This window comes from Hippoglossus stenolepis, chromosome 7 (genome assembly GCF_022539355.2).
Source record: "Hippoglossus stenolepis isolate QCI-W04-F060 chromosome 7, HSTE1.2, whole genome shotgun sequence".
In the NCBI taxonomy this organism is placed as follows: Eukaryota; Metazoa; Chordata; class Actinopteri; order Pleuronectiformes; family Pleuronectidae; genus Hippoglossus; species Hippoglossus stenolepis.
In genome coordinates this window covers 1,373,952-1,398,986 of record NC_061489.1, presented here as the reverse complement: position 1 = coordinate 1,398,986, position 25,035 = coordinate 1,373,952, and the positions used below count along the sequence as shown (strand labels likewise).

Below are 25,035 nucleotides of genomic sequence, written 5' to 3'. Positions count from 1 at the left end.
GAGTCTGCCAGCTCAGTAACGTACAGACACTGACAGACACACAGAGATGCAGAAAAGGGCTGTCAACATATGCTAGCTGCATAGGCTGCCCTTGTCCAACATTGACCATTAAATATTGCCCAATCCAATTGTGGACCTGGCTACTGTAACCTTGGCCAGACTGGTATGGCTGTGGCTCCGTGGCTCCCAGCATGCCTCAGTGCCCGAGATAATCTTGGCCTCCAGACAAGAGGGGATTCCAACTCTCTCCTCCTCAGTTGCCCTCCTCCTCTCGCTCTCTCTATCTCTCTCTCACGCTCTGTGTCCGTCTGTGTCTCTCTCCCACTGAATGGATTAGATGAGGTGCTGGTTGGAAGCAGTGCATCAGTCAAGCTTCATTAGTATGAATTTATTCATGCCCATATGTCTCCCACCTCTTTCTCCTCCACCCAAAATCCCCCTCTACTCTCCCTACTTTGTTCCTCTTGTCCTTTCCTCAATCCCTCCATCCCACCTTTTCTTCTTTTACTCACCTGCTCCACATCTCCTGATCTGTCTGTCACTCAGCTGCTTGTTTCTTCCGAGGAGCTTTTGCTTGTTTCTCTAAAGTGATTTTTCCAGAATTTGAAAGGTTTCACTTCAAAAAGCTAAGCATCCTCTCCAGCAGTGGGAAAAAAACCGTCACATTCAGAGGCAGAGATGAGCACACTTTGTTTTAAACGTTACATTTCTGCAGAGAATGTGTAGTAAGGTGGGATGTCATTTTGCGTTCCTTAATTTTCTTATTTGCAGACATACTCAAACAATGTCAGGTATGCATCAAATCAATTAATCAATCAATCAAATTTTATTCGTACAGCCCATATTCACAAATCACAATTAGTTTTCTAGGGCTTTAACAAGGTGCGGCATCCTCCGTCCTTAACCCTCAACAAGAGTACGGAAAAAACTACCAAAAAAACATTTTAACAGGGTAAAAAACATAGAAGCCTCAGAGAGAGCCACATGAGAGGGATCCCTCTCCCAGGACGGACACAAGTGCAGTAGAGATTGCAAGTAGCTGAACACATCAACAAAAAGAAGACATCAAAAATAAATTATTTTGAGTATTAAAATAACAATGGCCTCTTGTTACACAAGCAATCACACCTCCAACCAATTCCCATCAGGAGGCGGGGTCAAAAAGTGAGAGGAAAATAAACGTAGCAACTACAATTATAAAAAAAAAAGCCCTGTGAACATATTTGACATGCCTCTGTGCATTCACCAAGGTTCAGCCTAGAGAAGCATAATTCTACCAATAACAAGGCATTTTTCGAAGAGGTCAATCATATAACAGTGCACACTCATGTCCCACATCATGACAAACTGAGGTGGCTGCATCCAACAATTTTTGTAGTTTTCCAAAACCAGTGATCTGGCAATCTAACCCACTTCAGGTTGTAAATGGCCCAGGTGGTATATAAAAGTGGCTGTATTTTTTCTTCACAAGACTTTCTCTTTTTCTTTTCCTGTTCATTTTTTTGTGTTCAAAATAATAAAAGTTTTCAGAAAAGATTCATCATCTACTTTTCATCAGTACAACATGTCCTACATGTATAAAAAAATGAATCTTACATGTACAAAACTGTATTCACTCCAAATACAAAAAATGATATTCTACAAGTATGACACAACCTGCTGTTGTTGCCTGGATGGTGAATTACTTAGTACATCTGTGAGAAAATCCTCATCATGACACAACGGCGGAAAAATCATGACAAAAGTCATTTAATATATTTTGTGTCATACTTGTAGAATATCTGTTTTTGTCTTAATGGGATATGTATTTTATACTTGTATGAAATGCGGAAGGCTATTTGTTTCATTTATTAGAAATATGTAGTATATTTGTTTGACAGGTGCATTTTGTGTTTGCGAAATAAAATGCATTAGTGTGTGACGTATTTGCACGACACTGTGTTCCCAATTGAATGGTAGGAAATTAGTAAAAACATGTTTTGTTTGTTTGTTAGGTTTTGGCATGATTGTAGCTCCATACCATTGCCTCTGCTACAGCTACTAATAGGCATAAGAGCCTTTATTTGCTCAACTTGGTCTCCACAGCTTTTTTGACTGCTCTCTTTTCTGGTATCACAAGCTATGCACTGAGCTCGTTGTTGGTTCTCTCTCTCTCTTATCAGAATTTGAATAATTACATATAATATGATCTGTCGCGAAATAGTTGGCAGGAAGGTGGAGTGAAGGACTTTTCATAACTGTAACCATATTTATAAATGTTCTGTATACTCTTTAGCCAAGTTATCTTTAACATTAATTAAAAATGTCTTCAGGCTTTTTAAGTCCCCCACCAATAAGTTATAATAGTAGTAGATCAAAGAAAAAGTCACAAGACTGTTAATAAAAGATAGTGACTAAGAATAGCTGTGCAAACTGGATGAAAGTTGAAGTTAATCAGAGGAGGCTCACTCTGTTGGTCAGGCTGAATATTTTTAACATTCCATCTTAAATTATTGTCAAAGACTGTACATAATACTGACTGGAATCCTTTTCACAACTAATGAACTAAATAATTTTCAAATCCTTACAAAGGGGAGACTAACATAACTATAATTAATTTCTGCACCCTGAAGGAAAACTGGATAACTGCCTTGTTTACGGCTTCTGCAGCTGTCACACTAGATGATGAAAAGTTAAAGCCAGTCAAAAAATATAAACTGCATAAAGCAAGCAAGTATCAGAGGCAGTATTTCAATGGAATGATAGAACAGAATATTATTATCAGTAAAATAACTATTTGCACACAAGATCCTAGCATGGGCCTTGGGCTCCTCCAGATGCTGCTGCCTAAATTGAGGATGAACAGCTGGGCGTAACTTAGCAGTGTATCATATTCATCAATAGCTATAAAAGTTTCAAACAAAGACTTCTGTTGATCAAAGTGTTTACAAATGAACACACAACACATTTAAAGGTCCCATATTTTAAACTTTAGCTATGTTTTATTTGAAGTTTTGATATTCATAAGAAGATTTATTTTCACCAAAAACCACCTCAAAATTGTTTTACATCTCTTACTTGCTTCTCTCTGGAGCTCTAGAGAGGTTAATTAGCCAGTCAGAGCTACTTTCTGAGTGACGTACATGCAGCCAACCACAGCTTGCTACTGTAGCCTCATGAAACTTATCGGATCAACACATCAAATGCAAATGGAGATGGTCAGTGCTGAAATTAGACAGACAGTCAAATTCAGACGAAGATTCAATGGCTGGTTTGGTGTGGAACTATACACCTCAGCCTTGGGCCTGGTTCCACTGCAAATGCCTGGATCATCTGTTGCCATTTGGATGCCCTCCCATGGTGTTGCAGTATCCAGGTCCAACACAGGAGTGCCGGAGCCTGCTGTCCTCTCCTTCAGCTCACTCTCCTCAGCTGCTAGATCCTACAGGAAGACTATTAACAGTACCAGAGTGCATTGAGGCCAGTCAGGGGAGCATGCAAGACCACAGAAATGTTGTCCATCATGGACATTAGGGAGGTGGGTGGTTGGGAAGCTGGGACGGCTTGGATTCTTTCTGATCACTTTAAGTTTCATATTAATTTTCATTTTAATTCACTGGCATCGGGATTATCATAAAATTACATTTTAAAACTTTAAATTTTATCTAAAATTATCGAAAACAAATACAGTTTTACCAAATTAAATGTGTGTACCTGACACACATATCTACCCACACATATTAGAGGAATCAAACTAGATCTTTACCATTTTGCGTTTGGGTGAACATTGTAATAGCATTTTTTTAAGCACTGTAAAATGTGACGTCCCCACCAGTTTTGACTTACAGTCTCCTCCTTGCCAGGTGGTGGAGAGCGAGGAAGAAGAGGATCTGACACAGATAGAGGAGGAAGGTGATGAAGGCGACCAGTTCGACGTCATCCCGCTGTACTCAGAGAGGGCCACTGTCTCCAACCTGGGCTCCTCTGGGACTGGGGTGGCTGCATCCCTCAACACCGGCCCTGCTAAACCCATACTACTGCTCCTTCTGCTCCTCTCTTCCTCGTTCAGCTGGGGGTAGAGCGAGGGATAGCGAGAATACACACACACACAACACACACACACACACACACACACACACACACACACACACACACACACACACACACACACACTCACATGTAACGGACCCTCCAACAGTCCTGGACTAATTGCTGTAAAATTATAAGAAACAGTGAAGAAATGGACTTCACCTTTTGTCAGTAGCATCCCCTCACTTCTTCACTCCTGCCCTCATTCCTTCCTTCCCTCCTTTGACAATAGCACTTTGGTCGACATGGTCTGACTGCAGCTGCTGTGGTGTATTCATGTCCTGAGAGCACAGGAGACCTTGCCGTGGCAGGGCCTTCACAAGCTGCCATCAACCGATGAGCATCACGCTGCTGTTCCACACGTAGGTCCAGAAATATTGATTCAACTCGAAAGGCTTGCTCAGTTATTGGCAAGTTAATACTGGCAATGTTAGCTAAGGTGTGTCAGTGTGATGAATCCTGGCTCATAGGCTACATTCTTGCTCTGTCATACAAACAGCAACTCCAAACAGATGTCCCAAAAACTGATGATTTGAATGTCCTGTAATTTATAGATGTGATTTGCCAAGATGTTTGGGGAAAGTGGAAGTTAGGTAAATATATGTCACATCAAACCATACAGTTTCTAGACATTACAATAGAGTAGTAGAAGTAGCCTAAAGTGTGATTATTACTCCTTTCTCATAATATATTACCCATGATGCAGATTCAAATGTGAAATAGCTGAATACCCAGAAAAAATCAAAAACAATAGATCCAGTATGTTTGTTGTAATGGGGAATCTACAAAAAGGGAACATCTTAAACTCATACACTTAAATGTATTGAATCTATAATTTGCCTGTCCACTACTACACACTACTATGATGCTGCAGACTTTCATTGAAAATTCTGTTTTTATCTTTTTATCTATTAAATTGCTACTTTTTATGTTACAGGTGTTTTGTAAATATGTTGACTTGAGATGCAGCTATCATTATCTATTGAATGTTAACAATGTTATTTTAAGGCATTTCACACACTCATAATTGTTCTCGAACAAAATGCCAGATTTTTTTCTGTCATTAAAATCCCTGGGCAACTGGTCAAAAAATGACAACGATTCCTTAATTGCTTGTTAGCCCCTCTCCCCACATTTCTTGGAAATCTGTTCAGTCGTTTTTGCGTAATTTGCAGAGGTAATAATTTCACATCCCCAAACTCTTCCAACTTTGCTAACTAACCTTGTCAGTCAGCTACACCCACATCCATTCTTTACAGTCCAGCAGAGTATGGAGCATAATGAGTGAAGAGTCACTAAAGAAATGATGTGACTGGTGCAGACCGGGTGTTTTTGTGCTTGGATGTGAATCGATCACTAATGTAGAAATGCCCCGCAGCTGCAGTCAGACCTTGTTTTTTTGTTTTTTTTCAAGGAAATGATTTATATATTTATTTATTTTGACCTATTGATGGATGATGATTTGTACCCCTGGGTTTGACTTACCTGTATATGGGTCATCGTAACAACAATAGAACAGGGAACGGAGGCTGATTTACGATGCATCAGTCAAACTTTATCATGGTGATGAATGGAGTGATACTCTCTCCCTGCCGCTGTCCCTACTCTACAGCCATGGTGACTGACAAATTACACACTTGTCTCTTATTGTTTAATGAACACCAAGTGCCAAGTGTGTGATGTGTGTTTGTGCACACTGGTACTGGGATCAGGCAGAGAGATTGCAAAGAAAATTGGTTCAAGCTTTTTGTTCTAATTTAAGTCTTGCATGTCATCATTCTCACAGCCACACATGACATATAGATGGTCACACACACACACACACACACATTTGCAAACATACTGCCTGCCATATATTCAGCCGATGCAGCTCTTTCTTGCTTCATTGCTCTGTCCCTGTCCTTCTCTACCTCCCTGGTGACTCAGGACCAGGGCCCAAGCTGCCACAGGCACCAATATGAATAAAGCCTTCATAATAAAAACAACACACTAGAAACTATATGAGCTCTAAAATGGCAGAACAAATCAAATAGCTCCCCAGCAGGCAAAAGACACGTGCTACTTCTGACGCCAACAAAGAGACAAAATGAAGCGAGTTAGAGAGAACGAGTGGGAGAGAGATGTATGGAGGAGAAATTAGGGGGAAAAAACAAGGCCAAGTCCCTGTGTGGTCTTTGTGTGTTTGATGTTTTACTTGTTTATAGTTGGGGGCTCATAATCAGTCCCTGACAACATCTCTTTATCATCTGACAGACTCCTTGGGGGGAGGGGTGTGTGTGTTGGGGGGTGGCGGGTTGGTAGAAGTGGGTAGGTTGGGGGGTATCAGGCAATGATAGAAATAGTGCAGTATAGAGAGAACAGAAGGGACCCCGGAGCAAAAGCACAGCAGAAGGAATCGCCAGCTCTTGATTTTCTGTGTCTTATAAATCTTTTGCTGACACTAATTTTTGCCTCATTCCTTCCCATTTCTGGGGAACGTGTACAATTAACTCCCATCTGCAGGGGAGCCAATGGTGGTGGAGGGCAAGGACACAGAGGGAAGGAAGAGGAGAGAGGGAAGAGAAAACTGGAGACAGGGAACTGAAAGCAAAAGAGAAGAAATTGTGATGTGAGGAGAAAATAGAGAAAAGGGAAAGGAGGAATTGAAGAAAAGGGAATGGGGTGAAAGAAGAGAAGAATAACGAGGAAACTAATATGAGGGAGAGGGAAGAAAAATGAAATGCGGAAGCAAGACAGAAGAATAAGAAAGAGGGAGAGTGAAAAGAGATGTGAGGATGGAACAAATGATAAAAAGCAGGCAAGAATTCAGAGAAAATGTAGATGAGATAGAAGGAAAAGAGAAAGAAAACAGAAGATGAGATAAGAAAAAGGACTTTGGAAGCAGTGGTGAGGTGGAAGAGTGGAAAGAGGATGTAGGAAAGGTAAAAGAAAAGGACAGAAGAAATACAAGGAGTAGTGGGAACCAAGAGGGGAGAAACCATAGGAAATTGAAGTAGGAGAGATGTGGAGAAAGACAAAAAGGACGCAGTCAGGAGAAGGAACAGTGAAGAGGAAAAAGAGGTCTGCTTTGGGAGGCCACTGAGGAAAAACACTACAAAAGAAATGAAAGGATGAGGACAGAGAAAGAGAGAGAGGTGACAGGTCTGCAGTATACCTTAACCTCTGTTTCTCTTAGACTCTGCTGAGAAACACACATCTCAAAGGTCTTGCTGTCTTAACACACTCCTCAGACAAAACCTGTGTCGATCAGAGAACCAGCGATAAGAGACAGAGTGAAGCTCTGTGGGCTCTCTCACACTCTGCAGTAAATACTGATGTTCTGTGAGCAGCAGTTTGCTTCAGTGTTAAGTGTCATAAACAGCAATCAAGCACTGTGATCTGACAGAGGATCCTGATTAGAATGAAACATTCATTCATTGTAATGACTCTGACACATCAAGTGTTTGCATTCAGCGACACGGGTATTCATCAGGGAGACACAGGTCATGACAGTTTTACAAAGGTTAAAGAATTACCACCATCAGATCATCAGACTTAAATCATTCGTTGTCAAATTCCGCCTCAAAGAAATGTTTGAAAGACAAATTCTATATTCATCTTAATGTCAATAAAGCCCATGAAAAGACTCAAACTATCTTGTTAACACGTATTTTGTATGTATCCAAAACCACAAACCTTCAGTGTTGTTCAAAAAACACAAAGGTAACTGGGCCACATGTTCTTTTATTTTCATTAACATACATGCTGTCATATATTATATTACTCAGTGCCCCCCCCCCCATAAACACATGCACACACACACACACACACACACACACACACACACACACACACACACCATCCTGCTACCACAAATACTAGAGCATCGAATGTGGATCAGTTGCCGTCTCCAACAACTGCACTGTTTCCTCCTATTGGTTTGTCTTTAAATGAAATGATATATTATGAAATATATATTTATGAAGTGTTGTTTCAATATGAGAACTAGTGGGCAGAGAGAGTAGTCTATGATGGGTTGTGTCGAATAGAAGAAGACAAGTAATGGAACATCGCCCGTGTCCTTAAACTAGAAAGAAATAATTCTACCAGTTCTGTGACATAATTCGACTTTACACTTGGTTTACTAATAATCAAAAGGCAATGTCTCTGCAGATATACTCCCACCTCCATTTTTCCAGTTTTGTTTGAATTTACAGTTTGATATCACATTGCTTTTCAGCATCATAGCATAGAATAAACAGTTAGAGATAAAACATTTTTATCATGAAATATTTTTATTGAATTCAATTTTATTAGAAGTTTTTGACCGACCCAGCAGCTGAACACATCTGTGATGTTCTTCCTCCGATAGAGATTAAATATTGTTCAAAACGTTTTCCCATCCCTGTAGCCGACTAATGTGTTGCACTTGTACGCTGCTTTGCTTTCACCATCTACTTTAACTGGAGTAATTTCCATGGGTTTTAATTCTGGAGTCTGTGCCGCTCTTCCATCTGTCTGTCTGTCCGTCTGTCCGTCTGTCTGTTCACACTGTCTTTGTTCACACAGAGGGTTTGTCAGTCAGTTGGGACACCTGCAGGAATTGTTTGAATTACCTTTCAAGGCTTCATTTAAAATGTAACCAGTCGTGTAACGAACCACTAAACTGAAAGCACAGCTGTACCTCCCAGACTGTCACTCCCAACAACCTCAATTAACCACATTGATTTGAGATATCTGGTATGAGATGCTCATGAGGACTGTTGCTGATATTGTAAAACAGTGACAGGTGACTTAGGGTGAAACTTAACGTTACCGTAAAAGCAGCAGTGTATAAATAGTTGAGGGCCGATGAAGAAACATTTAGAAAAACAGTTATAAGTGACTATTACTATCCAGTGTGCTATTGATTGACATATTGATATACAGTATATAGATAAGACATTTGCAATGTGCAGAGCTTGAAGACATTGGAGTTCTTCTCCCACACTTTACATGGTTGAGGGTGAGGTTTATACCATTATCTCAGTATTAAAGTGAGAAACTCAACAGTTTCCACAAGAAGCAAATACTTGAAATGGAGGATTGAGCAGAAAGGGGGGCGTGAAAGTTGTATTAGTTGGTATGTTATGTTCACGCTCGACTCCCTGCTCTGCTAAGCTCCATGTGTCCTTGTGGGGAGTGGCTGGCTGAGTGAACTACGTATGAAGTGGACAGTGCCCTGCTGAAAACACAGTAGGAATCTGTAATTATACCATCGCCTGCTGAGCTCTGTGTTACAAGGAAATAATCATCTTAATATGACAAAAGCAGGCATATCATGTATAGTAAATTACTTCAAAAAGCAATGAGCAGTTCTCTCAGACTCAACCACCACCCAATAGTTGGGGTTAATTGAGATCAGCAGGGGAGGGCAGGCGATGGCCCTTCACCGGGCACCATTGTTCATCTTAATTGTTGTCTCAGCTGTTTGTTGTCGGGGCCGGCACATACTGGCAGGACGACAAGAGGGATGGACAAAGGCATAAAGGGAGACAGTGGAGCAAGAGAGAAAGGAGGGAGTGGACAGTAGTGATTTACATTAATATGTACGGAAATAAACAAGCAGAGAAGCCATGCGTTAAATCAACTCAGAGAGAGAGAGAGAGAGAGAGAGAGAGAGAGAGCCTTCAGGGTGAGAGAGGAATAGAAAATGTTTGTGTATGTGTGCTTTGAAAGAAGTATTTTTTTTATTGTTCTATTACGATGCAGTAGATTTACATGCACGGAAGGTCATGCATGCACACACACTCACACACTCCGTGTTAGATTTAAGCATCTAAGTGTGTCTGCTTTCTCTCTCTCTGGTATTTTAGTATTCTAATCCATCATTGGCCTGACATGGGGATGCTGTCTCTCTCTTTTCTCTCTCTTTCTATGTCTCTCTCTCTATGATTCTGCACATACACGGCATCCAGACGTAAGATAAAGAGCGAGCAGGGGGAAAAACAAACTCCACAGTAGGGAGAGCTTTATCCTGAGAGATAAAGCGGCAGAATAAAGCAGCGACAAAGAGATATTGAGGAAGTGGAAAAGATGAAAAGTGAGTCAAAGAAGGGGGAGCAAGGAGCAAAAGCGCCAGAAGAGGAAGAAGGGATTGGAAATTGAAATGGTAAAAGCAGGGAAGGACAGAAAAATGAAGGCAGAGGGAAGAGGGGGTAGAGGGTGGTGGGATGGGTGAGAGAGCAAAAGATAGAGACGGAGAGATGTGTTGCAGTGTGTCGCGGCTGAAGTCCTCCCTGCTCCATTTCACACTCTGTAGGTCCTGACGCATCGGCGCTGAAAGACACACACACTCACACACTCACGCAAAGGCTCTGTCCCTCATTTTCAATTTCTAATTCACACGCACACACTTGTTCCATTTCTCAGTCATCCACGGAGATAAACAAAGATGCACAAGCACAAAGTCACAGTCACCAAACTGAAATTCCTGCAGCTTTTGCCCTTGACTTCTCTCTGCTTCTCGGATCCCTGCTGAATCTATTCAATGGGATAAAGAAATATTAAAGACAAATAGACTCAATGTGTATTACATAATCTACATATCCAAGACATGTATATAAATAAATTATAATACCAATCACAAATATATGCAACCAAATTGAATGTTTAACTCCACACAAATGCCCCCCAAAATTTAACGTATTTACAACAATTGTACAAATTGACACATCACGAACTAAATAAGTATCATAATTTCAAATATAAAATGTTTAACTTCACAGATCGGAAAATATTTATTTAAAAAAACTTCATTTCTAAATGAATTAATATTTTATAATTATTCACAGATGATTAAAGTTAAACATGTGCACCAATCAAAATCAATAAGCACAGATAAGTAACATTTCCGTGTGGAGTTGTGAGATTGACTCCAGATGCTGGAAAACTGGGACATCTGGGCATTCTGTGAATTGATTTGTATTTTTGCAACAGTACAAATCTTTTCTTTAACTGTATTTTTTAGACATTTTCAATCAGTATAAATGATAAATTAACATTGTTTTCATTTTTTTCTGCAGAATAACAGACAAACAAGCAAACAAAAAAGTCCAGCAATAACCCTCACAAGACCACACTCTGCAGCATCAATGTGTGTGACGTGATCAAACACAAATTCATGACTCACACAAATGCCTCCAGATTAATAATTTAGTTCATTCCAATATTGAATTCAAATACGTGTGGTCCAGATGTTTAGTCCATCAGTCAGCTCCAAAAAACTGCAGTTACCATGGCAAGGTCATGCACAGATCAAGCATATCTCATCAATGGCTCTAAGACACATCTGTGAGTACCCAAAATTGTTCACAAAGGTTTTTTACACATTGTACGTTTAGATTTTCATTCATTTATCAGGTTGTCATCTAACAATGGACGGAAGAGTGAGAGGAAACCTGCAAACACACACACGCCCAGAGGTGATGCGAAGGTTATCAGCAGATAATTGTCTCCATCTCAATACAATAGAGGAGAATACAATTCTAATTGTGGATGTGAAAACTGACATTTGAATAAGCAACAGCAATGTGTTTCATATTCATGTGATTTTTCTTGGTAGCACTCTACAATAAGATACACACAAAAGAATCAGTCCCTGAATGATAAGCTGATAGAGAACAGATTGGGATGTACTATATTAATGAATAAACTATCTCTGAAACAAAGTAAAGACTACCATCATGATAAGCTCATGATTAACTTTGGATCAGCTGCTGAGCGGTACAAACTAGTGACGAGTCTTTCATCACTCATTACTATGTCATCAGTTACTCTCTGTCTGTCAACCACTAAACAGAAGGTCAGCGGTTTGATCCCCGTTTCCCCATTCTGCATGCTGAAGTTTAAAGTCTAAACCAACTGAAGGTTGTGTCAGTAGTGTATGAGTGATGTGTGATAGAGAAAGTGCTGCACACAGATGTAGAATGTGTGTGTGAATGGGTGAAAACTGTCGAGTAGAGATATTGTCATCAAGACAAGAAAAGTGCCATATAAATACAGACCATTTACCTTATTTACATCCACATTGTTTTCTATACTAACCATAATGACAAAATTAGTCTCAAATATAATATCTCCCATTCTGTTTGTCATCATTGTGACCCTAAGTAATTTAGAGACTAATCATTAATGATTCATCAATTATTAGATTGTTCCTGATTAATTCCTCACTGGAATGTCAGTTATTCCTCATGAAATCACAACTTTTTGGTTCTAATGTTACAGAAAATATTGTATTTTCTTAGCACTGGTCCTAATACTCTATCGCACAGAAGAGGCAAGCAATTCATTTATTAGTTGTTTATTTTTGGAACTAGGGTGAACCAACCCTTTAAAAGATCAATATCATTGTTTCAGATCAGACATTGTTATAAGGTCAATAGCAAACACTAGTTTAACTATTAAGATTCCATTGACGATTGACGAACCTCTACATGATGTATCACTTCATCCAGCAATGGTCAGAAACCCCTCAACAAGCACAAAACCCCTATTTCTCTTCAAACTCCTGGGATCTGTTTGAAGCAGCAGTCTGTCGATCACTGCTGCACTTTGTTATTTGTTAAGCTGTTAAAATGTGTGTAACAGGGGACTCGTGTAGAGTCTTTTGTAATTTGAGTTTATTAGCATTGTTTTGTTTAATTTAGCTTAATTCCCAGACCCATATGATAATATTAATTCTGTTGATTTCGTATTCAGTTGTAAAACTGTCTCATTCTTGTACACTGACTGAGATTGTTATTGTACAATTAAATATGCAGTGAATTAACTTTTTGGGATTTCCTGGAATTTCCTCAATTCCTATGTATCTTTAATGGACTCCTGGGATTTCCTGGAGTCTTTGAAGACTAAGTTCCCTCATTAGGTCTGAATGGATGTTTCAGATGTGTTTCTTCGGTGGGTTTTTGTCTTTGAATGTTTTTTTCCAGCTGACACAGATGCACAAGCGCATCACCGTTGGCATGCATTGCCATGGTTACCCCGGTCTCACCTAGGCAGCTGCACCTGGTGTGAGCTCCAAAGGTAAATTGAGCTGAATGATCGTTGGAAGTCTAATTCTTTTCAATACATCCTTGAGGATGTGGAAGCCATTTTGATACCCACCCCCCACCCCCACACTTGACTGACTAACCGACTGAGCCCCCTCCTCTCTCCTCCTCCACCTCTTATCCTGGCAGGTGCCTGGCTGACTGGGAGATCATCGTCATGGAGATTGAGATGATTAAACATTCTCATACACACACACACACACACGGTCACACACACACACGGTCACACACACACACAGTCACAGACTCAGAAATGAGACTGGCTTTCGTGATCAGCACAGTCTGATGAAAAGTTGTCTCTCCAAAGGGAAGACAGCCGCACGGATTGAGCTGTCACTTGAAGGGAACTGTGCTCTACTCTGTCATCCCTCTGTGTGAAAATGGATGGGTGTCTCTTTCTCTTTCGTTCTGTCAAATGTAAACCTTTCCTTTTGGTAATTCCAACTAAACCCTCAACCTAGGGGACGAGCAGGTGGAGATAAATGTACTCCATTTAAAGAACATTGACTATGGCTGAAACGCTCCTGTCACTCCCCAGTTTCCTCTCCCTGCTTCCTGTCTAAAGCATGTCAGTGTACAGTAAGAGTGAGGGAGGCACATACAGTAAACGCAGAGCTACTATGTGATCCATCCAATGCTCCTTTGGTGCTGTGCTTTCTGCCTGTCGGACTGTATAAAAAAACGGATAGAAGCAAATTAACCCCAGCCAATAGAGATTGGTGGTTGATTGGTTTTAAACTGTGGTGGTGAACAACTATGTATCTCTAAGGGGTAATATGTGGCCCTGCATGAAGTATCTCTATTTATGTTCATTTGTTGACATTTTGTCCTGCTGAATGTGCCCTTGGGGGGACATGAAACACTTCATGCCTCTGCTGTGTTGTGAAGAATAAAATACATGTAAAGCCGACATTTCCTTACCTTGACTGTTCCTCTCTGATTATTCCTTAAAGAATTCTGTAGATTTGCATGTTGTTTTATTGTGGTGTTGTGTCTGTAATCCAGCACAATAAATTTGAGTTGAAAGTGTCACTTTTAAAGTGTAACTTCACTCCTCCTTGCAGGCAGGGCTGAGACACTCACGAACACAACTAAAATGTGATATGTGGCAAGTTGGACTGTAAGTTGCCAAAACCACCACCATACATTATTAGGATGGTGAATGGTGGATGTAATCAAATCAAAAGAATAGAGGTGGATTTGAGATAAATAGAATCCGAGGCCTGAATACAATCAGCATCACTGGTAAGAGATGAGCCGCAGAGGCTGAAAATACTCCTCAGCGGCTCAATGGCAGTGCTGGAGGAGATGCAGAACACACGCATACACACACACACACACTAACAACACACTGACATGTATTTTGCTCGTGTTCATGTGCGGGTGCCCTCTCTTTCTATGACACACACACACACACACACACACACACACACACACACACACACACACACACACACACACACACACACACACACACACACACACACTGCTGTGCCATTGACCACGCTCAACCCATAAATTGAACACATTTATGTGTGCAGTATCTCTTAAACTTTTTTGGAGGTTGATCACAAAATAAAGGGAATGAATTTCAGTCTTGTATTAGTGAGGATCATAATTGTGAGGTAACATGTAGCTGTCTGTGGCCTCATGTGATGTTCCCTTATCTTTTAGTCCTTGTCAGGACTGCTGGTCAGATGCACCCCTGCAGTAGTTTCATTCCATGAGTTCCTATTGAGGGTTCCCAAAAAGTCAGTGTATTTTTAATATGGGCTACAATTTAAAACTTGTCTGTTAATCTAATTTAAATGTAAACACAATAATAAAGCTAAAAATGAGCACTCAACAATTAGCAATTGTTTCAATTCAGAGCTAACAGATGTCTGTTATTTTAACTTAACAAAATTCTATTTGGTTTGATTTCATTTTGTTTTTTTCTATGCTTTACTGTTGTTGTCCCCTCTCATCGGTGTTGATTTCAATGAAAGCTCTGATAAAGCCACTGTCCGTGACCTGCTCAGGAGTAAGGAGCAGACAAACAGAGCAGCTGGTTAACACAGTGGAGCATTTACAATAAATGCTAACATTGTTGTGTCTGCTACATATGTAAAGTGAACATTTTGCTGAGAGGTTCACTGAATCAAATTGAATGTAATAATCAGTCTGTTTTGTATCTGTAGCCTATTTTGTAGCCAAGATACTTAAGTAAATAGGGATAATTTTTTATCAAGATTTTAATGTAACTTTTGCTTTTTATGATAGATGATATTGGCAAGCAACATCAATTAAAAAGGTTAAAAACATTTTCCATGTAACCATTATTTTCTTGCTTGTTATTTTATTTCTTAATTAAGTGTTCGACAGTTTGAACAAAAGCTTGTATTTCCAAATTGTCGTGATTGTAATGCGTTGACATGAGCTGAAGTAAAAGATGATTAGTCAGTCGTTGGAGAAGCTGCTCTGAACTCTCATAAACCTTCATTGTGTTAAAACATCAGCTGTACCCTGAAAAGCAGAGGATTTTGAGATACAGGGATGTGAATGAACAACAATGACACTGGTGGGGTAATAAGATTTATAACGCGCACTGTTGCTTTGAACATGTTCGGCTGCATGCTGTGCATACAGATGGACGACGAAAAGTAAACATTTCTGTGCATCTGCAGAAGTCTGCGTTGATCAAGTCTCCAAGTGGCAGAGTGATATTCACACTCGCTCGGGAGGGTGTTTGCTCGAACATATGGCCACGGTAATAAGCATGCACATACATAATGATGCACACGTACTACATACAGGGATCGCTGTAATTTGAATTGACTTTACAGACAGATTGATTTTCCTTCAGGCAGTAGTTTTAAGTACAGGACAGATTGCAGCCCACACAAATGGCGTGATGCAGCAAGATCTAAGCCTCAATACTTTCATTACTGAAACTAAGAAAACACAACTGAGCTGTTTTTGCAGGTTTAGTCTAACGGTGCAAATTATTTGTCCTGTAGCTTCTACCTGCATGTTCATATTGGCCTGATGCTGTAAATAAATCAAATTCAATAAAAAAATTAAAACATTTAAACTGGTTATGTGTTAACTCCTGTCTGCTTGTCATTCTGCCTGCCATGAGAATTACTCCTGTCAAACTGGGATGAGAATGAGTCCAAGGGTGTTTTAATGGAGCCTGTCAGTGTGAGACTGATGAAAACACACTGATATCCAAAAACTCATTTGATGTTGGCACGAAAGAAAACAACCACACACACGCTCAAACACTTGGAGATGGGTGGAAGTATTGCTATACTTGCAAGGGCCGTCCAATAATCACACTCACTACCCTATCCCTGAAGTACCTTCAGTCGTGTTGCACTCATAAATGCATCAGCACTTCCTTTTAATGTGTTCCTTTGTTTTAGAGATGTGGTCTGTTTTTAAATGTGTGGCTGTGGGTATTTCACTTCATGTATGAAGTGAAATACCAGTAAGTATACCCGTGAGTGTATATTATGGAAGAGACAAAAGCAAAGGGGCTGGACAGGGCTCTTTTTAGGTGGAGGTCTTTTCCTCCAATCCCCTGAAGCGGACATTGGTGTTATGGAGGACGATTGTGGTTCCTGAGCATTTACAATTCAAGTCACCAGCTCCAGCTCTAGTAATGGCTTAAGCTGGAACTCCCAGAGAGAAACCCCCCACACTGAGCAATCACAGCTCGACAACCCCTGCAAGTCATGTGTCTGTGGTGTGAATTGTGTTCATCCACTGAACTCTGTCATTATGTTCCGCAATACATGGAGTCCAGAGACAGTGACCTCATCCTCTATTAATTCCCATCTGCTACATTTAGACGTGGTTCTCTAACGTCTACAGCAACACAGTAACTAAATGGTCTGTCTCATGAAAAAATAATTCAATTAAAATGGCAACACTGCACATCCTTCTGCACAAGGACATTGGTTTCCAGCTCCATCAGTTGGCTCCACTCTCCTCTGATAATGTTCAGCCTTGACTGGAAAGAAAAGGGGTTGATTGGTCATACCAGCTGTTAATATATTCTGATAAATCTTGCATGCTGTTTGCTACTCTGCTGCAGTTACACTGTGCACCTCAGGCCACAGAAATTACCACGTATCACTTGACACACCCTGTGCTCTCGTGCTGTGCACCATTGATTCACAGAAATAGAGCCCTAGGGGTTTGGAAGAGCAAATACAAAGCTTTCATAAAGACAGTTTTGGTTCAATCCCTTCTGTGTTGCAGCAAATTGTGATTAAAAGTAAAAAGTGAGCATTTATTTATATGTCATAGATTAAGTCCAAACAAGCGTTTGAACGTCAGGCTAATCATTTGTCATTGTAAAACATGGAAAGTCCTCACAAAGAGAGTAATACCTGAGAGAAAATAGAGAGTCACACACAGACAGTGTGTAATAATCAGACGAGTTTCTTCCCCACTGGCAAAAATCAGGACCAATTGGCTGCTCCTCAACAAACTGCTGCTTGTTTGTGATGTGTGTGTGTGTGTGTGTGTGTGTGTGTGTGTGTGTGTGTGTGTGTGTGTGTGTGTGTGTGTGTGTGTTATAGAAAGAGAGGGCACCCGCACATGAACACAAGCAAAATACATGTCAGTGTGTTGTTAGTGTGTGTGTGTGTGTGTGTATGCGTGTGTTCTGCATCTCCTCCAGCACTGCCATTGAGCCGCTGAGGAGTATTTTCAGCCTCTGCGGCTCATCTCTTACCAGTGATGCTGATTGTATTCAGGCCTCGGATTCTATTTATCTCAAATCCAACTCTATTCTTTTGATTTGATTACATCCACCATTCACCATCCTAATAATGTATGGTGGTGGTTTTGGCAACTTACAGTCCAACTTGCCACATATCACCTTTTAGCTGACAGTTAAGCAGGTGTGATAAAGGTGACAACTCAAATTCTAATGTCATTGTATTGTACCCAAAAAGTTATTAAGTCCGCCGAGAAGCCTCTATTTTTTTTTTGCTATATATATCTTGCAAACTAACAGTCTGTCTGTTAGTTAGCAAGATGACATCAAAACTACTGATCGGATTATCACCAAACTTGGTGGAAGGATGTGGTCCGCAAAGAATCCAATAAACTTTGGTCCGGATCCAGATCAATTATCGGATTGAGGAATTTTATTTCACTCTCTTTAACTTTGCGAGATTGGGAATTTTTCCAAATTTCCATTCATTTCTCAGAGAATAATTCATGGATCTTGATTAAAACTATATGAATATTAAAAATATATGAGTATGTAAAAAAATCCAGTTGCAATGAATTTAAATTTGGTTTCCTAAAGGGACTGTTGGACCTTGGCAGAGCTATGCCTCTGTGAGTGGCCTTGTTGGCCGATTTCAACATGTTGCTTGGAGGTAACTAGAGAAAAAGTGTGAGTGTCATGGCGGCTAGGAAGCTGGTGTGTAAGTCGCCGCTTCGCAGTCCACAGCTTATTCATGTTTTTTGTGCAAACTATCCTTCTCATTGCTACTAGATCCACTGCTAATTGACTGCTCAGAGATTTGCTCCATATCCGCTCCTGGCTTAACTTTTAGTAACTCTGTGCTGTCTGTGTAGTCGTCGAACTCACCATCTCTGAAGATCATCTGTTGGCTGTTAGCTGCCGATCAGCTGTTAGCCTCCCTCATCGCTGGTGTACACACCAACCTGAGGATTTTTCCACTCAGATCCTATCCCGACTGGACCCTCATCTCATCGTAATCTCAGGACTGTCCCTCCTGGTTGTGGCCCGGTCTGTTCCTGACCTCGCTTGGTCCCGTCGCCATGGCACCTTGTGGCTGGCGCTAGCAGCCGCTTCACCTGCTCCGGCTCAGCTGCTGGTGACCTGGCGACCTGATGGCCGAACAGTGGCTGGTTGCTGCTTCCTGTTCCGGCTGTGCCCCGACTGGACCCTTGGCTCTCACAACATCTGAGTTCCCCCGACCTGTTTGGACTTATTTTCCTGCCGCAGCCCACTCAATGGCTGCTTCTCTGCGCTGCTGAGATCTCGTCTGCCACTTCAATCCAAACTGCCTTGCGATCATTAAACCCCTGGGACTCCTGCGCCGTCCTCGCTATGTGCACAGGGCAGCCCGATACAGACATGTTTAGAACGGGCACTTCACTAGCAGAACAAAACCCAACAGTTTCATGAATGGCAAGCACTTATACATATATTTATCCTAATATGTACTTTGTTCAAATCATTTTAGACTCTGCTTACACCTGTCAAATCTTTCAGCCATACTGCATCACACCCATTGTATAAATCATGACCTTCAGTAAGATGATTTAATCACACTTGTTACCAAGACCAGTTTTAATGTTTTTCCTCCACTCCCTTACACCCTTTTGTCCCTCCTCTTCTACTCCTCTCCTCTCTTATCTTTTCTTCACTGCCATCATCTACCTAAACAAAAGTGATTCGCCGGAGCCCCGAAGGGCAAATGCAGAGGGAGCGGCAGTGGTGAGCAGGGGAAGGATGAGTAGTAGGCAGAGGAAACAAAGTAAAGCTTTTAATCTGTAAATGGAGAAGGGTAATGGTCATTTAAGCATTAAGATATCCCCTCTGTCCGTCTGCTCTGTTTGCGTCTCCTTAATGCTCCTTAAACATTTATGAAGGCTGATAACAAAGAAAGACCGTAGCTACACACAGTAATCAAATCACTGCTGGTTATAGGGCCCTACTCGGAAGAGGGAGGGTGGGGTGGAAGGAGTGAGAGAGTGAGAGAGTGGGGGAGAAGCTCGCAATTAAAGGGAGAAAACAGAGTGACAGTAATAGAAATAGAGAAAGAAAGGGAAGAAGACAGAGAAAAAATATATTAGCTCTTAAAATCTGGCAATGTGCAAATAAACTGCAGCATGTTGCTGTCAGGGAGAATATACAAGAATGTATATTACACATTGTCTAAACACATCTGTCTGTCATCTGTCTCTGAGGGGTCCCCTCCAAAACATCATATATTCATTTTACAGTTTGTTCTCTGAAATTCATGACTCGTTACCTTCCCTACTGAAAATGGTGGGATCATAAAAGCTATGATTTTAAAATACCAATTAAGTTAGACTGTTCCCCTTGGTAAATCTTATACCATTATACTTATTCATGAGTCATGACCCACCATTGTTAATATTGAAACTTATTGACTCAAAGAACATGAGTAGTTTAATTGATCCTATCAGGATAAGAAAAAAAACAAGGTATAAATGCACACAAAGGTACTGAGACTGAAATGCAATCGGATCTGCCAAACCACTTTTGGAGAATGGATCTCTTCTGCATGTCAGTGCATTTCATTCAGGGTGACCATATTTATAGGATGAACATCCACCTCGAGGGTGCGTTCACTCCAAATGCGACCCTATTTTTTGTGTGTGATGAGATTACATATGACGTGATGTTGCCAAAGCCAATCAGCACTAAGAATGAAATTCAGCAGTCTCAGGCCCTGGCACCGACCCGAGCTAGGGGATGATCAAACTGATCACTGGTAGCACTGAAAGCAGCAGTCACCCAGATGCAACTTCTGGAAAAGACTGTGACATTTCCCAAGCTACATGTGTGCACCTCTGGATGGTCTTGTGGACCCACACACAACGAGGCTGGCTTCTCTGGCGTTTCCACAACAGGTTCAACACAGGTCTTGTAGTCATTTCAGCCAGTAGTCCTCCACTTTACCAGAGGAGAGCAGGGGAAGGATCATGGATTGTCTTTATTTGCATCATCCTCTTCATGTCCCAATATTCATCGATAAATAAAGCTGTCTGAATAAATAAGAAAACAGACAGTGTCTGTAGCCCTCATTGGACTGTAACAACTTTCAATCATTTCATTAGAACTGAATGAAATGATGGCCAGACGATAGTGATCAAGTCATGAAAAGTAAGCTCTTAGCTGTTGTCAGGCAATGCATGTTCATGTGTTTTGTGGGCCCTTGTTACCTTTTCCAGGATTACCAACCCTAGTTATAAGCAAAAGTGTAAGCAATGGCTAGTTAGCCTTCCCTCTCTATCACCGGGCTCATTCAGATGCTGGACTGATACCGGCTGGGTGGGGCTGAGAGGAGAGTGCGAACCCATATGACTCATACGGGGGAGGAAGTCCGAAACGAGACGTTTCGATAACATACTTCTTAGAATGGACTGCGTGAAAAAGTCCGCGGAGTGACTGTTTTCATACTTTGAGGGTCCCTACTGACCCCCTTCAAGTAACTACGAATAGTAAAAGCCCAGAAAATGTATTTTACACAATATGGGCCCTTTAAAGCAATTTTCTAGTCTTAACCATGTAAAGTCCTCTACACTACGAGTCACATTTACCTGTTCACACATAGGGCGTTTCTATACACAGCATTTCTATTTCTATCACAGATCAAAGTCATCAGGCACTGGAGGATCTAACCACCAACCATTCAGTTAGTGGACGACCCACCTTTATCTCCTGAGCCACCACGAGGGCTGAATCGAGTCCATCATAGCAGCCACTAGTCGTTGATTCTGTGTGTCATAAAACTCTAGAAATAAGCATTCAGTGGGTAAGGCACACATTACGTAACTGTAGAGAACACCTCAGGTTTAAAAGGGAAGTGTAAAGGTATGTAGTCACCGACACAAATCTACTTCTATTTTTTTTATTTATGTATATTTGTTTTTTTCAGCAGGTAGAACTTAATGTAAATGCTATCAAGACATGGTACCAGGTTTCCTGCCCTTTGGATGCAAGCCCATCCTCAACATTAAATAAAATCCCTTTTTTTCTCAACAATTTTGTAAAGAATGATTAATTTAGCATGACTAATGTTTAATCACCAACATTCCCAGGGATATTAATCCTTTGCGAATGTGACAGCTGACAGTGTCGGCTTCACTTCCTTTGGGAGGGAGAAATCTACCTTATCACAGTATTATTTTGTGCTCATGGTGCCACACAGCAATATTTCTCCAGTGTCTAAATTTTTGATGGTCGTGATGGTTACAAAATAATTATGTCAGATGTGGATGCTGGAAGATATGGCATATCAAAATATGTGTCAGTTTCCCAACATTATTGGTCTGTGTGATGATCTGGTTTTCTTCCAATTTCTACAAGTTATTCATATTTCTCCCTCTCCATCCTTCACCATTTCTATTATCCAAATCTCCCTCTGTGTGACCAGTGATGGAGTCTGGTTTCTGCTGATTCATAGTCGATGGGGCTGAGACAGCACGGCCAGGTAAGAGCGACTGTCAGAGGAGATAAAGATGAATTTCCTTCCAAAAGCAGGTAGAGATAAAAGCAGAAGTACATATACAATCTGTGCTTCCTATAGGTTGACAGCAGCTCAGTCAGTCATCCAGCTGGCTGGCGAAGAGGTGGAGTGAGAGTGGAGGGGGGTTACTCAGGGTTAAATGGAGCCAATCACAGACAGAAAAACAGCATTACACACCACATTAGGCATCATCTCACCACTCTCTCTCCCCCTTTCTCCCCTTTCTCTCTCTCCCTCTCTCTTACTCTCTGCCCAGGTGTGCATCTTGCTGATAGTGTCGGCTCTATTTGCACATTCACTTGAAATTCTCCAGAACTAATAGATTCTACCAGATTCAACTAACTCAATACTGCTGATCTGCAGCGTATTACAGGCAAACAGCCAAGTAGCCAATCATTCAACCAACCAGTCAACCAAGGAACTGAACTGCAAACATAATATGGATATGAGGTCTGCATCTGGACTATAATCTATAAAGTCAATCCTTTATTATTGTTTTACGATAACTGAGGCAATGCAGAAAGCTTAATAACATCTCCTGGATGACTGCCTGCTGCATGGCAAATATACTCCACCTCAACAAAATGTATTAATATTGTATACTGTTGTGGTCTGATAAAGATAAGCCTCAACTGCACTATGCAGAAGGACAAATATATTGTGAAGATCAGCATGCAATCCATGTACTTTGTTATAAAATGGTAAATTCCAGTATTAACGACTCAACACAATGTACTGGTGAAGCAAGGCAAGTTTATTTGTATAGTGCATTTCAACTACAAGGCAATTCAAAGTGCTTTGCATAGGATATATAAAGGTAATGTGACAAATGAAAGCAACATAAGAGAGTACAAAAACAAACATAAAGGACATTTAAAAAATCTAATGGAGAATTAGAAAAAGAAATAAAGAAATTATATAATAAGAAATAAAAGAGTAAAGGTAACAGTGCAGTGTAAGAAATGAATCATTGTGTGTAAAATGCTGTGGCCGACAGCAGTTTTCAGCATCAATTTATAGTTAAGAGTTAAGAATTGTGGGAGTTTGTTTCACATATGTGGTGCGTAAAAGCTGAACACTGACTCTGGGGACAGAAAGGAGACCTGTGGGGCCTGGGTGATTTATATAGTAGCAGCAGATCAGAAATGTATTCTGGTCCTCAAAATGTTCAGTGCTTTATAAAAGAATAGCAGTATTTTGATGTCAATTATTTGACAGACATGAAGCTTGTGAACTGTAGGGATACAATCCATGTTCTTGGTGTTAGTAAGGAATCGGGCAGCAGCATTTTGAATCACTTACAGCTGTCTGACTGATTTTCAGAGACCTGTAACCTTGACACAGCATTACAGTAGTCAAGTCAATTGAAAATAAAAGCAAAAGTTTTTTCCTGAGTTAATGACTACATCAAAATTCCTGACTTGGGTTGTGATTTTTTTTACTTTTCTGAGTGCTAACTCTTACACTCGGGTCATACTGGTGTGTGGGTCACGGAACGCCTGGCTTTTCATTTCTGCGTCCATGTTATCAGATCAGAGCGTCCACACTGCCTGTGTGAGCAACGTGGTTCAGGCGCTATTCAGCAGCGTGAGCGGTGCTGCTCTTCTCGAGATTTGAGGTCTTGCCTATTTTCTCTGTGTACTGCACACAGTTCACAGCAGAATGGGCAGTGAAATTATATTATATATCACCATAGTTTCAATGTCGATCTGTTCACTGCAGCAACACGTCCTATTGAAAAAGGTACGACTCACTTAAATGCCGCTCTGTCTGGTCTCCTGAATTCAATTGCACTACCAAAAGGGTCTGACGTTGGCATGGAGATCGAAAGGTGTTGGAAATCTAAAGTGGAGGTCTTTTTCTTCAATGGCGCAAGCATGTACTGGATTACAAGCAGACACTGTTTGACAATGTAGTCAAACTTATTTAAAAACAGCCATCTCTAACTACTCACTCTTTACAGCTCATGTAGTAAAATGTGTGATTAGATGCTAAATTACTTTGTCAGTTCCAGCTCCTTCTGCAGAACCAGTTGAGTATTTTATCCAATATCTGTTTGAACAGATTATGGGTCCTTGACTCCAAAGATGTTGTCTACCCTTGCGATGACTTTGAAAGAACATCTTTTATTTAATTCAGATCAGTTTTATTTGCATAGCACTAAATCACAACATAGATTGTTCAAAGTTGAGATATATTAAGTTTGAGACCTTATAGCTTTAAAGAGAAAAACCCACCTGGAAATTGTTTGATGGCCTCTTAGATCATATCCTTCAAACAGTATATTTACAGACTATAATTTGAAAAGTTATAACGGAAGGATTTTAGAGTGAAGACATTACAACATGTCACTGTTTTTTTAGTGACACAAGAAAGTATATTTAAATGGAAAGAATACTTGGAAAGTTGATGAACTGGTTGATGATGAAATGTTTTCATTGGTCAAAGGCTCAAAGGTTTCAGGTTTATGCCACGTTTTGGCTTTTGGTCAAATCTTCACCTTTACTCTGGACATTTACACAGGAGTAAAACTGGATGTAATGACTCACACAATAGTTATCTAGCACCACTATCAGTTTTAAACAATATTTGTAACTTTTCCTAAAATTCTTGACAGTTCTCATACATCACCAAAGCTCTTT

At 40.6% G+C, this 25,035-nt stretch overlaps 1 protein-coding gene across 1 annotated transcript in view; it reads left to right on the top strand.

The window, feature by feature from the left end:
• Positions 1 to 5,163, top strand: part of gfra3 (GDNF family receptor alpha 3) — a 64,938-nt gene extending 59,775 nt beyond the window's left edge. The window contains exon 8 of the mRNA XM_035160680.2: positions 3,843 to 5,163. Within this exon, the coding sequence (XP_035016571.1) occupies positions 3,843 to 4,058 (216 nt within the window). The 3' untranslated portion in view covers positions 4,059 to 5,163. The remainder of the gene's footprint in view (positions 1 to 3,842) is intronic.
• Positions 5,164 to 25,035: the final 19,872 nt, after the last annotated feature.